The following is a 16,214-nucleotide window of genomic DNA, read 5'->3' as shown; positions in this document are numbered from 1 at the left end:
TGCTAAACATCTCCATAACGCTATCACGGTTACCAAATAATCCTGTGACGAAACGCGCCGCTCTTCTTCGGATCTTCTCTATCTCCTCTGTCAACCTGACCTGGTATGGATCCCACATTGATGAGCAATACTCAAGTATAGGTCGGACGAGTGTTTTGTAAGCCACCTCCTTTGTTGATGGACTACATTTTCTAAGAACTCTCCCAATGAATCTCAACCTGGCACCTGCCTTACCAACAACTGATTTTATAGGATCATTCCACTTAAAATCGTTCCGTACGCATACTCCCAGATATTTTACAGATATAACTGCTACCAGTGTTTGTTCCGCTATCATATAATCATACAATAAAGGATCCTTCTTTCTATGTATTCGCAATACATTACATTTGTCTATGTTAAGGGTCAGTTGCCACTCCCTGCACCAAGTGCCTATTTGCTGCAGATCTTCCTGCATTTCGCTGCAATTTTCTAATGCTGCAACTTCTCTGTATACTACAGGATCATCCGCGAAAAGCCGCATGGAACTTCTGACACTATCTACTAGGTCATTTATATTTATTGTGAACAGCAATGGTCAGATAACACTCCTCCGTGGTACGCCAGATGTTACTTTAACGTCTGTAGACGTCTCTCCATTGAGAACAATATGCTGTGTTCTGTTTGCTAAAAACTCTTCAATCTAACTATGCCATCTTGAAATTCGCAAACTGTGTGACCCAACATTCTACTAAACACAGTGTTGAACAATAACTAACAGACATACAACACTGAAACTTCCAGCAGTTAAACATTAAACACAGGCTTGTTCAGGAGTACCAACAGAATTTCATTCGAACACACCATTGGTGCAAAATTATGAAAGTTCTGGAACTTTTTCAACAGACCTTGTAATCTTAAATGACGAATGAAAATGCATCCTCCAAGTTGTGGGTAATTCATACAATGGACCAAAAATTGCTTCATTATTTATTTCACAACAGATAATCGAACTAACTGACAGCACAGCACAACACAACAGTAACTATGTAATGGTTAGTAATCTACTGTAGGACCTGTAATAGTAGTAACAGTAGTAGTAGTAGTAGTAGTAGTAGTAGTAGCAGCAGCAGCAGCAGCAGCAGCAGCAGTATTCAGACAGAAAGCATTTGGCTTCAAAGTATACCAGTTTGGAAGTAAGGAGATCAGCAATTAAATGATTACAAACAGTAAGTATAATGCAATGCACACATATTAACTTCAATGATTTAAATGGGTGAATACCGTGTGTATGAAGCAAGATGTCACTGGGGAGGGGAGTGGTGCAGAGTAAATGTTTTGTAACAAGTGCCTACCCTCACTGTGGATAGTTACTTTTCTTTACTGAGTAGGAGTTGTAAGACAGTCCTCCAAATGTACTGAGAATTGGTTCACCGTTGTATAAGAAATGATTATTAGAGGTAAGCAGTACCAATAGTGTCACTGAGTCATTAGCTCATGGTTTAATAAAACACTTACAGAAACATATCGTGTAGTTTTCATTACTTTAAAAATAAAAGTACTCACAGAAAGTTCTTTTTCATCCTAAAGTTTAGTTTTTAATGTTGATAATGGTGGGGGGAAGAGGTACCAGCTAGAAACAGGGGAGGGGGTGAGGTGCATTAGCTAGTATCTGATTGCACTCAGCGGTAATGGTTTGAGAAAGGTTGGGAACCTCTGATTTAAAATAAAATATTCACTTAACATTACAGCTTGTCATTTCGTTTTGAAGTTAAAAACTTTATTCATGCATAAAGTTTAATAATTATATCAAAATTACCAGATGAAGCCCAGTGGAACATGACTATTACTATGAACTTCTCATCAGTTCTACTTCTACAGCACAAGCATCAAAATGCTAATCACTGCAAAAATTGGAGGGTGTCAATGTGTTTACATTTGTATTATTTATAATTCAGATGGTAACCCTGGCCTCAACTTCACTTCTCAGAGTGGTTTGTGGTCCCTGAAAGCCTACAAATTGAACTTGAAGTTATTTCTCAACAAGGGCAAAGTAAACAAAACAAAACTACAAAACTATGCATAATAACAAGGCAAACATGATGCATACAGGCAGCCATATTGTCACATATCACATACAGTTCATTCAGCTACAAGTGAATTCCAATCCATCAGCAATCTATCGCTGTGATGTGCCCAAGCATATAAGATCTGCAGGCAGATCGCATGACCTGTGATGGATCATTTAGATCTGTCACTTGAGTGGGCACCTACGGCTGCTACTGCTCTACAGCACTGTTGATTTTCAAGGCTGGCAACAGTATTATTCCAAAGTGATACAATTTTGCTGATTCAACTATAGGGAGCCGAGAGGACAACATATTGTGTCATTTGCTTTGCTTATAGTGTTAGTGACGTAAGAAGTGTAAATTGTAGCAGTGTAGTAGTAGTAGTAGTAGTAGTAGTAGTAGTAGTAGAAGTATTAGTGGTGGTGGTGGTGGTGGTAGTTGTTGTCTTCATCCGTAGATCACTCTTACAAGGATATTGGACATCAATAATGAATGCAAATTACAGCTACGACTGTTGAGAATAAGTTAATTAGTTACATGTTCCATTGATCAATCTCATGGAAACCATTATGATTTGGAACGTGTCAAGTGTTCATCTATGGTATAGAAGGAGTTGTCAAGGAGATACGATTTCAATCTATTTTTAAAACTATTACTGCTGTCTGCCGGACATTTTATTTCATCTGGTAATATATTGAAGTTTTACAGCAGCGTATTTTACCCCTTTCTGTGCCAAAGATATGTTAAGTAGAGGATAGTTACGTCTTTCTTTCTTCTGGTATTATAATCTCATACATCAATGTTGTTTTTAAACTGGTCCATGCTGTTGAGAACAAATTTAATTACTGAGTAAACGTACTGTGAGGCTGTTGTAAGAATTCCTAACCTTTTAAACAGATGCCTACAAGATGTGCGACTATCAGTCCCACACATTATTCTAACCATTTTCTTCTGAGCAGTGCATACCTTTTGCCTAAGTGTTGAGTTACCCCAAAATATTATTCCATATGACACCAGAGAGTGAAAGTATGCAAGTATGTTAGCTTGCTAATTTCTATATCCCCAAAATTAGCAACTCAGTCTGACTGGAAAAGTTGCTGAATCTAGTCGCTTTATGGAGAACCAAAATATGAATTATTGAAGGAACTATACTTGCAACAGAAAACTGGATGTAAGGCTCACCTCCCCCCCCCCTCCCCCTCTTCCAAAGTTCAGAGCAAGTCCATTCACAGAAAACCAATCAATAACATGGATCTACGATCTGCGGTTAACAATTGGTTCACGTTGACAACACAACACTGATTTTTAAGATAATGGCGATTAATGAAGCAGTGTCCACAAACAAATCTGTACAAGAAAGTAAATTTGCTCTCACAGAAGTGAATGTACATAGGCTGTGCCAGATAAAAAAGTAAATTAAAGAATGCAAGTTGTACATGGAAAGCTTTCAGGGGACTGAAGCAGATGAAATTTCACAAACTGGAGGATAAGGTTGTTCAGTATGTGCAAGAAAACACAATACAGACTTCCCAGTTGATCAAGAAATTATTAAAATTAATGTGCCGGAGATGAAGATAATTCGAAGCAAGTACTGGCTGCTGCATGAGGATAATAAAAGAGGCCAGAGCTACGTTACAACATAGAACAATGCCAGATTAGGAACTTCCCATGGCATCTGAAGAAAACCTATTTGTGTAACAGTGTCATATAATCCATCTACGTAATAAGCCATATGGACAATGACAATCGGACACCTGTTTACTTTGATGTGCTGGGATACTAGTGATTATGATGATCACAATTAAAATGACTGGCTTAGTCAGTGCACAAAAAGAAAGTGAATGTAAAAATTAATGTAAATCACTTCTTTTTGTTGATTTTACTTCTCCTTGTACCATCAAAATTAAGACAATCAATTAATAGCATAAGTTTACAATACGCAAATATTAACTTTTTGGGAACAGACTTTATATTGATAAAAAAAGGCTGTAATTTTTATATGAGTCAGAGGTTGCTGAAGATAAGAATTTGTCAAGGAACCTCTTTTTTTAATGGGATGGAGGAGGTGTCATCTTACAGTTAGGTAAGTATGATATATCACTTGCTCCCAAGTACTTTATCCGATTTTAACCACTACAAACTTTCACTTCACCTCTTTGCATATTTTTAGTTCAAGCTGAGACATAACAGCAGTTTTGAACTGATGAGTAGCATGTTGTTCTGTGGCCTGTTGCTTCTTTAGAGAAGGCTTTACACTCCTCCTCGTCATAAGACAAACGCTTATGGATTGTCACAAACCACAAATATGGTTTTTGGAGTAATTCTTTTAAGCTTGTTGCTGCCTTTGATTAACTGGTTAACTGTTGATGATGGTAGTCATAATGTTCATCATTCCTTCACCTTTCACAGGGCGTCTTCATCTTCTGGGATTCTCTGGCAATAGGCCATTCCATGCTCATTCTTTCAGATTGTTTGACAAATGGCATGACATGAAAGTTGCATTTGCAGTTGCAAAGCTGAATTTGGCAAAATCAGCACAGAATTTGGCAAAAACAACACCAAATTTCACAAAATACAGTATTGAATTTGAATAAAAATAAATAAAAAAGAAATTTAAAAAATAATCCATAATTTGCCAAAAAAATAACACCGAATTTAGAAAAAACTGAATTTATACTTAAAAAATGAATTTTGCAAATAATAACACAGAATTTAAAAAAATATTAACAGCAAATAAGGAAAAAAATAACATCAAACTGGGAAAAAGAACACCAAAATCATAAAAATATCACTGAAATTGGCAAAAGACTCACTGAGTGGTGGTGTGGGGAGGCTGATTCCAGAAAGATACAAATTCCGAAAAAGAAAAAGGAAAAAAAAAATTGAATATAGCAAAAATTTATCAATAAATTTGCAGAAAAGTAAAAACAAATTCTGCACGAAAACCGAATTTGGCAAAAAAAATTGGCAACAAATTCCACTGAATTTGTCAAAAAGACAACAAATTCGGAAAAAAGGAAAGGAAAAATGAAAATAAAGAGACAAAAAAAATCAGAAAAAACACTAAATTTGGCAAAAAATAACACCAAATTATTAACTTGATTGACCACACTGGACCACTTGAGTAATTCCATGTTCACTTTCTCTTCGAAGATTGGACTACTTGCTTCTTGCGCTCAGTCCAGTACTTTTTATAACACCAAATATGACAAAATACAACACTAAATATGGCCAACAAATAAAACAAATAGTAGTCCCTAGTAATGAAATGGTACAGCTGAGCGAAACTGGCAGCAATGAACTTAAGTGAAATCCTAAATGAGAAGTGCTCAGGTTAATCAATGAGAAAGAAAGAAATGCCTGGCAGACACAAGGGGATTCAGCCAAGATATCAGAAGGCGTACAATACATCCAGCTGCAGCCTAAAATAGCATTATCCTCTTCATTTACTGGCTGGAATAGGAGCAGATTACTCATAACAACAATTACGCGCAAACGCCTAAATCAGAGCAAATTTCCATTCTATCTCTTTCTTGTCACTTTACTGATCAAAGCAAAGAATCCACTCCAACATCGGCTGCAGTGCTGATGTCAACCCAAAAGAGTGCACTAGTTTTAAATGTAGCGTTCAACCACTTAAATGTGTGTGACCTAACTATCTAGACAAACTGTGCTCATGTTGTGTGGATTTTTGTATTTTATATTATGTATTTTCTTTTCTATTACTGTGGTATAATCACTTTATCAGTAGTTCATAGCTGAGACATGTATTAAACATTTATTCACACCCTAAATATTTTTATAAATAGCAATTCAATTCACAAAGTGTGTAGTAGAATGACCTATTAAGAAAGATACTCGGAGTGAAGTAAACTTCACCAATCTTTGCAATATAATACATTAGAATACTATATGTTAACATATATTAACAATGTTAACTGATATTTTCTGACATCTGTAACACACTGTGTACCATCAGATCACATGAAATAAATAAATGTGATGAATGACTGCATGACAAGGGCCACATACCAATTTTCTTTTATGCAAGGAAGACGAAGATAATGTCCCTGAACTTGATAATACTGATATCAGTGACCTTGTGAGTCCTTACCTAGCCCTATTTATGTGCAATGGGGATAATTTTTGAAAAACTCCCTTTTTTCTTAAAAACTATAAATATATGTATTCACCACAGGGTGTGATAAATTAACTGTAACTGTCTTCAGTGGTTTTAGCAATTTTCTCTGATGAATTGTCCATCCTGTAGCATAGAAACTATGTCTGCTATTAGTATTACATACTTGTTCCTCTCATCCGAAACTATAAGCATAATAACAGTTCTTAAGGTATCTCTTAAATTTACGACACTAATAATTATGCCTGTCATAAGGTGGTGTAAGTCTGTTGTAAATACTATAACAATGTAAAGTAGCCTGTGTTTCATTTGTACCAAACAGGAGTTTCACAGTGCATAGGAGATTGACTGATACAGCCATGTTTGGAATGTACATAAAGAAGGCTACAGGCCACTCTTGGGCAGCAGGTGCCATGATATGTGGCTGGAAGGGAGATCAATGGGCACTCAGAAAGCTGAGTGGTTATGAAATGTTCTACAAGCTTCATGGCCATGTCAACCTCTTTTAGTGCAAAAGGCATTCAACAAGGGAAGTCCCCTTTGGAGGTCTACACGAAGTAGTATTGAGATACCATATGAAGTCACCAAGTCAGGTAGTGCTCTTGTTTATCAAGATTTTTTTAACCTCAAGAAAGTAAAAGAAGAGTAAAAGGCCCTGTAAGTAGGTAGTCTGCATAATAATGGTTAATGTCAGATCATTAGTTTGTAATTTCGGCAGTGGCCAGAGTATGCAGCCTCGTGAAGGAATGCGTAGTCATGTGGAGACACATGCTAAGATCTGAGTATGGTAGCTGTGGTAACTCAATGACTCACTCTCACAACAAACGGACATTTTGAGCAGTGCTCATAGAGCCTCGGTACACGCCCATGAACACTTGTAATTGAGTTCAAGTGCTACGCCAAATGTTCTGAATTTATTTCAAGCACCAAATGATCTGAATTTATTCCAAAAAAAGAAGAAATCAGATCTGCATCTATGCATGTAAGTAAAGTGTCTAGCACACATTGAACTTTCGTATTGTGAAAAAGTGTAACTTTACCTCTGCAAGTATTCAGAACAACAGTAGTTTGCATTCTTTCATCCTGGCACCGTGTATACAACACAGGTAAGTGACACCTGTACTTGGCTTAAAAGTAGTGAACTTTTTGATGTTGTATAGTTTTCACATATGCTAATAGCTAATTGGCTCCTTGATTAACTTGTGTTTCTCACTGTCATAGTATTTTCATTTGCAGATGAGCCAAAGCTTCTTATGGAAAGTTAATGTTATTGTTTCATTGTGTTGGAATGGTAAAAAGTCCCTCCTGGCAGGGCCAATTCAAGTTTAGTTAAATTTAATTGATTCCATTCTTTTGATTACCTTTTAGTTGCATTCTGGCTAATGTTAACTATCTCTTGCCTTTTGAGCTCGATTTATTTTACAAGCACATTGGAAAGGCAGACACCTGAGACCACCATCTTCCATATGCTTCCATAATTCATATGCTGAATGCATTTGTGTGTTAGAGTGTTTCTCATTGAACCTTTTGTCACATGGCAGGTGCTTTCAGTGACAATATAGGTACCCAGACACCATAGCATCTAAGTTGCTTGGCCATGACCCTGGCCAAAAATGTTAAGTTGTCCCAGTAGAAATAAGGAATTGAGCCTTCATACACTAGGTGTGATAGTTATTCGAAAGCACACTACATTCCAACCTGAGGCCTCTTGGTTGGTTGAGTTTCATTACAACTTATCCATTTGCCTATCCCATTGTGAGGCTTTTTAAACACATTCCATAGAAGTAACACAAGCAGCTCTGGAAAGAGATCATTTCAGTAAAAGTGATGGTACCACAGAGCTATCTGTTAACTGAGTGTTTTGTCTCAACTCCCATTCATCTCCTATCATGCCTTCCACTTATCACAGAAGCACACCTACTGTTTACAGTGCTATGGGTCTGGCAGCAGTCATCTGCCTCCAAGCTCAGGAACCACAGGACCCCACACCCCCTTCCATTAGTGGCTTGCTATCTGAGGGGAGTATATGCCGTATTTACTTGAACCTAAGCCGCACTTTTTTTCCGGTTTTTGTAATCCAAAAAACCGCCTGCAGCTTGGAATCGAGTGCAAAGCAAGGGGAAGTTCTGAAAAATGTTGGTGGGTGCCACCACAACTAACTTCTGCCATTGAATGTATGTAGCACTACACAGGCTTGCTTTGTAGGCAAAAATATAAATACTGGCACCAAATCCTCAGTGTCAGTAAATAAATTTAAAAAAAAAAAAAAGGTAGAAGACGAGCTTTCTTTCTCCGGCCCAAGTTTCGACCACTGCATTTTCATACATTATCCAACGAAGTAAGTACAAATTCCATATTGTTCATCTTCGAATTTAGCAGCATTTCAACGTACTACGAAAATCCGACTGGCAAGACTCTTTGGGATGTTTGTCAATATGGCCAACTCTACTTGTCAACATGGCCAACTCTACGTTCTGAATTTTTTCCTACATGTGAGAAGAGATGGTTGCTAATAGGAACTTTTATGAATTGTGAATTGCATTCAGTATTCTCTTCACCATAAGAATAATATGAATATAAACATTTTGCCATGTTTTGTTTTGTGTTTGCTGCTATCTCATTTAAATCCTGTCTGCCTAATAAACTACGAAACTGGAGTGAGACAACAGCAAATGCGGAAGAATATACATATCATGTCATGTTTATATTCGTATTATTCTTATGCCTAATAGTGATACAGTCAGAAATGAAGCACAGCAATTGACTAGATTTTTAAATCTAAGATGACTCTAATTTCTATGCAGAATGTAATGTACTAAAGAGGCACCTGCAAAGATTTTCAAACGGAGAAAATTTTTCGCTAAACTCTCGTTCAGAACATCTTCTATCATACGCAGTCTATTATTTGGTTCTTGTTGGTCATTATCAAAGAAAGCAGCAGTGTAAGCAAAAACAAATAGCAGTCTCTTGCCATTGTCCGCTAATGAGACAACACTTTTTTTTTTTAAGCGGCGGTAACACGCAATAAAGCAAGCCATGCCGCGAGCAGTGACAGGCCGTAAACACACACTATTGTTTGTCGCCAAACAATGCATGACACTGTACAGTAATGAATTTTCAGCTTAGAGTGACGTAAACACCTATAACAAAGAAAACGGTGCTTATCAGATCAAAGAAAAATAAGCCATCAATTCAAACCAGACGAAGCACGTGAAAAAGGAAGGGTACCCGTATAAATATGGATGGAGCGCCTGACGCATAGCAATGGCTACCTGGTAAAGCTTAACTGCTAAGCTTACCACTCGAATCAAACTTCTGTAGCTGTATCGTCATTCATTCGACCTAAATTGTGTCTCATATTACAATGGACCAACTTTGTTTCGATTTGGAGATGCGGCCTAAAACTTTTCTCTCCCCTTGAATTTCAAGTCTCAAATTTTAGGTGTGGCTTAGATTCGGGTTTTTTTTTTTTTTTTTTTTTTTTTCCTTGATTTCGAGTCTCATTTTTCAGGTGCAGCTTAGATTTGAGTAAATACGGTGTATAGTAAAGGATTAGACTTGTAGCACAGACACAGAAATAGTATTACAAGGGTTCAAGACCGCTGTTCACCAAATGTGTGCACAAACAAGTTGTAATCCATTGGATGGTGCAGAGAAGGGATAGCCAGAAGCAGCATAGAGTTACTGTGGTGTGGGGAAACAGGAACAAATGACATAAGTACTGATATGGAGAGGAACCACACTAGAGGCTTTATGAGAAAGGTTCCATTTAGGCTTCACCAAATCATACCCTTAGAGCTTATGGCTGGTCATTGTGGATACATTTTCAAAACTACCACCATCCAGTTAACATGCTTCACACAACCATAGGAGCCAAATAGCGGATTCTGACAACCACAGTTGTTGCTTAGCGTAGTGAATCACTGTGGTCCCTCAAGAGCCTATTAGTAAGAGCTGGATAGGATACAAACATGGCAAACCTGGTATTCCCGATCTGGGGGCTGGTGAGTGCCACCAGTCCTCTAGCACTGTAATCACTTGGTATGCTTCAGCAACCATTGTAGGCCATGAAAATGGGGGAAGGGAGGGACACCCCCCCCCCCCCCCATACACACACACATACAAACACAACACACACAACCTACTCCCACATAAATAAATAAATAAATAAAAGGGGGGGGGGGGGCAGCACACTATCTTAATCGCGATACGTGATGTGCACCAATAGCACCGTGGGTGTTGGGCAAGGGAATCATTAATAGGCAACTTCGCGGTTATCAGACCTATTACAGGTGTATCACGCTTTCAAAGTTACATGGTGTTGCGAGTGAATCAACATTCTTTCTCAGCTGATTGTGGGATTTTTACAGAGCTTTTAATTTAAAATTAAGAGAACGGTTCATAGGGCATCTTAACAATTTCCATTCAATCTCTTCCAGCTTAGCAACAGGAATGGTATTAAGCAGCCGATGTCTGCAGGCAAGGTCTAATATACAGCAGAAATTTTGGTGCAAACTTCAAGAGACCAATGCACTTAGTAATAAAACGATAGAGTTAGCTTCAATTCTGTATGGTATCTAACACCATGAGAGCAAAACAGCGGAAGGTACTAAAAGAGTAAGCGATATTTAAATTTTGACATATTCATGTGTCTGTCGAATCTACCGGTAATATATCAAGCAGCCCACCTCTGAATTGCTTCAATGTCCTCCTTTACTCTGACCTGATGGAGATTCCAAATACATGAGCAATACTTAACAATGGGTGGCACTGACATTCTTCATGCAGTCTCCTTTACAGATGAACCACACTCTCCCAAAATTCTTCCAATAAACCAAAGCTGACCATTCGCCTTCCATACCATCGTCCTTATGTGCTCATTCCATTTCATATCGCTTTGCAACGTTAGGCCCAGATATTTAATCAGTGTAACTGTTTCAAGCAATGCGGTATTCAAATGTTACAGGATTGTTTTTCCTATTCATCTGCATGAACTTATATTTTTCTACATTTTGAGGAAGCTGCTATTCATCATAGCAAGTACAAATTTTGTCTAAGTCCTCTTGTATCCTTCTACAGACACTCAACAAAGACACCGTCCCATACACCACGGCTATCGGCAAACAGACACAGATTGCTACTCACCCAATCTGTCACAGCATTTATGTATAGAATGAGTAAGAACAGTCCTATCACACTTCCTGGTGCACACCTGATAGCACCCTTGTCTCTGACGAACATTTGCCATCAAGGCATACTGATCTTCCTGGTCTTCAAGCCACTCACTCAGATATCTGCGAACCTAGTCTATATGCTCATAATTTTGTTAACAGTCTGCCAGGGCAGCAGCAGTTGGATTGGGGTGCAGGGAAGGGGGGACGAGGAGGGGTGGGGGTGGCCACCTTGTCAAATGCTTTCCTAATCTCTAGGAATCTGCTGCCCTTCATTCATGGTTCACAGGATATCATATGAGAAACGGGCAAGCTGAGTTTTGCACAAGTGATGCTTTCGAAAACCATGCTGATTTATGGACAGAAACTTTTTGGGCTCAAGGAAATTTACCATATGTCAACTCAGAGTGTGTTCAAGAATTCTGCAGCAAACCTACATTAAGGATATTGGGCTCAAACTTTGCAGGTCTGTTCCTTTACCTTTCTTGTATACAGGAGTCACCTGCACTTTTTTCCAGTCACTTGGGGCTTTGGGCTGGGTGAGATTAGCAGTAAATGTCAGCTAAGTAAGGGAACAATGGTGTTGCAAATTTTCTGTACAACTGAATTAGGATTCCATCATGCCATGGTGACTTATTTGTTTTCAACTCCTTTCGTTGCTTCTCTACACCACGGATGCTTATTATTACGTCACCCATGTAGAACTCTATGCTACTATCAAACAACAATATGTTCATACAATCCTCTATCATAAATAATTTCTTAAACATGACATTTAAAACTTCAGTTTTCCTTTTGCTGCCTTCTACTGCCACATCTGACTTGTCAGGAAGTGACTCGATAGAAAACTTCAAGCCGCTTCTCAATTTTAAATAGGACCAGATTTTTCTTGGGCTCTCAATAAGATCTTTTTCTAAGGTATGATGGTTGTAGCTGTATGCCAGGTGCCAGTTGTCATCTTTGTGTACCTTTTTTGAATCAAAAAAGTGCAGCAGTCTCTGGTTCTGCAGCATTCTCCGAATTTTGCGATTAAACCAAGGTGGGCCTTTCCCATTACTTACCAACTAACTCGTCACATACTTCTTCTGAGCACGATTTACAATCTGTTTACACTTCACCCTAAACCAAGGTGGGCCTTTCCCGTTCTTTACCCACTAACTGGGCACATACTTCTCTTGAGCACAATTTACAATCTGTTTACACTTCACCGTAATTCCTCATGTTCCACTGTAATGGAACTAAATACTGTCCATTCATTGTCTACACGGGATGTTAACAATCACTTATTTGCTATTTTCAGCGAAAGTACTCTCCTAGGCTATTTGATGGATTTATCAACTTTAGTAACCATCGTCACTATTATGACATCTTGATCACAAGCTCCTATTTCCATTCTAAAAAGATGATAAGTTTGGCCTGTTTGGAGCTAAAAGGTCTAAAATATTTCTATTGCATGTGAACTCTCTAACTAGCTGCTTAAAGCAGTTTCTGCAAAACTTGTTCAAAAGTAGTTCCAAGACTGGTTGTCTGTACCACCACCATAGCATCCATAAACGTCTCAAGTCTATACTTGGTAGGCTAAGTCACCTCCAACAACTACTGCATGCTCAGAATATTTCCGCACTACTGAGTGTAGACTTTCTTTGAATGATTCTGCAACTGTTACAGCAGAATCGGGTGGCCATTACAACATCTGACAATTAATTTGAGTTTTATTTGAGTTCACCTAGACCAGTTACACACGTACAGACCACTTCACAGACAAACTCAATTTCAACCTCGATAGACACAATATTTTGTCGACTGCAATGATACTCCTATGGCACCTGCTATGTCTTGTCAATATATGTTCAATGCCCCACTAAATATTTCGGACCTTTCTACTTCGGGTTTCAGCCAGTTATCAGTTCTAAGAATAATCTGAGAATGACAGCTTTTCTGGAGGGCAGTATATCCAGGACTTTGCCACGAATACTTCAACAATTTACTGTTTAAAAATTCTGAATGTCAAAGAGTCTTTACTTTGTATGCAGTTTGCTTTCACTCTGCATATCGACTGGCAAGCTTTCATCAGACCACAAACTATCATATAGCCTTCATGCTCACTCCACAACTACTTGGCTATTCAAATAGGTCCTTCCTTTGTGTAGTGCAGCCCGCTGACCTATCAAGAGAAATCCTACAATAACAACCCTGTCCCCATAACGCGGGTCCAGCAGAAATATGCTGCCAATATCATCACAGAATCAACAGACCCTATGATTGAGAACCTCCATTCAGCTCCATACCAAAGCACCCAATCAAGTCTGGGAATGAAGCTACAAGCATCAGCTCTACTTGTACAGTATGTGATGCCAGTAATATTAATCACTTCTGCCAGCTGCCCATACAAATAGAGGATTGCCTCAGAACTCAAACGACAGGCATCATTGGTGGCAATGTGAGCCATATCTTGCAGCTGACTGCATCCTGATGGTAAATAGTTGGAGGAAGGGCAACCACATCTTGGACGAGGCTCCCTAGCAGACATGTTGAGTGAAAAATTGCATTTCTTTAGGTCCTGAATGCTATTTTCCTAAATGGCTCCATAAGTTGCCTCACTTTGGAGCTCCCAATAATTAGCAAACCCTACCCTGCATGTGCCTGCTCAGGCCCTTCTGAAGGAACAGCCCTGTTCACTCATAGTGTCACTCATAGTGTCAACCTTCACGTTGATCCTCTGCCTCAAGCAATGCAAACATGCTACTATCCACCACTGACCCTGTGGTGGTTCCACCATGTCAGAAACACTGGAAGCTGCCTCAGCAGTACAAGCTGTAAGCAGAACGAGTGACACTTGAGCTGCCCTATGTGATGCACCAGGTCCTCTGCCACTGCTGCACCCCAAGGCAGCAGCCTGAAGATGGCTGGGCAGGGTAGCAAGTGTCTTCAGCTGTTTGCAAATCGCAGCTAACACTTTTTGCACCTGCACACAACACACAAGCACCCTGTCCATACTAGTAGCACTACGTTAAGAATTAACAATAACAGCACACAGAGAAAGTTAACTACATAACTTCCTGTGCTGATGTGTGCCATCCCATCTCTTCCAGGAGCTTATCAACAAGAATAGTATTATGCACCAGAAGTCTGTATCCAAGGTCAAATACATGGCAGAAAGTTTGGTGTAAACAATAAAAGAGAATGTGCTTGCTGACAAAATGAAAGAGGTGGCTTCAATTCTGTGAAGGGTCTCACTCAATGAAATAAAAAAAATGGAAGGTAACAAAAGAGCAAGAGCAAGTGATATCCATATTTTTACTTCTACAGTTCATGAAACGACATACCAAACAACCATGAGGTATTTGGCAGAAAGCACTGGTTGTTTAATGTAAAATCAGCAATTACTTAAAAAAAAAATACTCACAGATGTTTAGTATAGAAGTTCTCTGCTGTGCAGTTTCCATTGTTGTGGATTGGAGAAGTGCCATTATGAATACTTCCTACAGGACAGGCCGCTACTGTTCTCCAAGAGAATTTGTAGTTACACGACACAACATCCTCGAAGACAGGTTCATTCTGAAATTAAATCATTTGCAATTCCCATTATTTTTATGAACATACACGGTACACTGAGATTCATAAATTTAATGCTGTATGGGGAAAAATTATTTTAATAACTAAGAAATGAACACTCATGAATACTGGTTCAATATAATGCACTCTGTTAAAAATAAGTCTCAGTCATAAACCAAACCACCCACAATACAACCTAACCAGATGGTCTTCTGATAGTACAACATTACAAAGAAAATAATGTATCGAACATTAGTAACAAATAAAAACTGCTCACCACATGAGGGGGGAACCTCAGCACTTGTCTTTATCACTCCGACAATTACTCAACCAACCATGTTTCATGCATCTGCGGGCAGCCACAAGACTGAAGGTATTTGGGAGCATTTTACTGTGCACTTTTGTTTCTCTCCAGCCAACAACTGTTATGCCGAAGGATTGTCCCACAGCTTACGCTCTATAACTGGCTAATGTTCGAGGGCAAGAGAAGGTCACACGGTTGAGGGATGATGACAAGAGATGCGTTGCAATCATCGTCTCCAACACACAGCCTACAGAAAACGTGAAAAAATAGTTATATGGGGGTCCCAGTAGACAGGTGGGGAGCAGCGGGTACAGAACCTATGCTCTTTCTGTAACCATCTCCTGACTTGACAATGTGCCTTCTTCCTGTACTCTCCCAATCCACTCTGCAATTCAGCTACGATGGCCCATTCAATCAGCTGGTGGCGTATCCACCTCACCAGGTATCAAAAGTTCCGAGTTACAGTATGCTTCTACTATTGCCTACTATTCCTCAAACATACTCTCCTTGGATGCCTAAATCTTTGTTTCATCCCTTGGCTCCTGTACAACTGGTGTAAGGCAGTGGGGTCTGACCCACCATACAGTTCACTCATTTATATCTTCACAATTGAAAACTGTAGTATACACGTTGTTGTGTTCTGGGGCATAGAAGATGGCTGCAGGCGTGCCAGCTGCCACTGCACTTTCTGCCTCGATTACTGTCACAGCCAGCATCACCTGGAGTCATCCTGTCACTGTCAGTAATGACGCCCAGGTTTGCATGGCTTGAGAGTCATGCCGTGGGACCATCTCGAAATTGAGTGAGGTTGCGTGCCGTATGCGTATGCACGTGAGAGTGTGCTGTTTGCGAGCAGCACCTACTGCAATGAGTTCATGATTGAACTGTGTATTGTCAATGTGTCCCTCATGCACCACACAGACGCATTGCCCCGAGGGCTGCTTGCCGCAATCTGGTGCTGTCGCACCCAACATTTTGTAGTTGACTTTGTAGCCACA

At 39.2% G+C, this 16,214-nt stretch overlaps 1 protein-coding gene across 3 annotated transcripts in view; it reads right to left on the bottom strand.

The window, feature by feature from the left end:
- LOC126266771 (cation-independent mannose-6-phosphate receptor) overlaps nt 1–16,214 on the bottom strand; it is a 599,618-nt gene that overhangs the window by 391,753 nt on the left and 191,651 nt on the right. For all 3 annotated transcript variants that reach the window (XR_007548921.1, XM_049971299.1, XM_049971307.1), the window contains exon 13: nt 14,764–14,915. Coding sequence is in view for 2 of the 3 variants with exons in the window: in XM_049971299.1 (XP_049827256.1) it covers nt 14,764–14,915 (152 nt within the window). In the remaining variant the exon portion in view is untranslated. The remainder of the gene's footprint in view (nt 1–14,763; nt 14,916–16,214) is intronic.

Source organism: Schistocerca gregaria, chromosome 1, assembly GCF_023897955.1.
Source record: "Schistocerca gregaria isolate iqSchGreg1 chromosome 1, iqSchGreg1.2, whole genome shotgun sequence".
Classification (NCBI taxonomy): Eukaryota; Metazoa; Arthropoda; class Insecta; order Orthoptera; family Acrididae; genus Schistocerca; species Schistocerca gregaria.
This window is presented reverse-complemented; position numbering and strand designations above follow the sequence as displayed.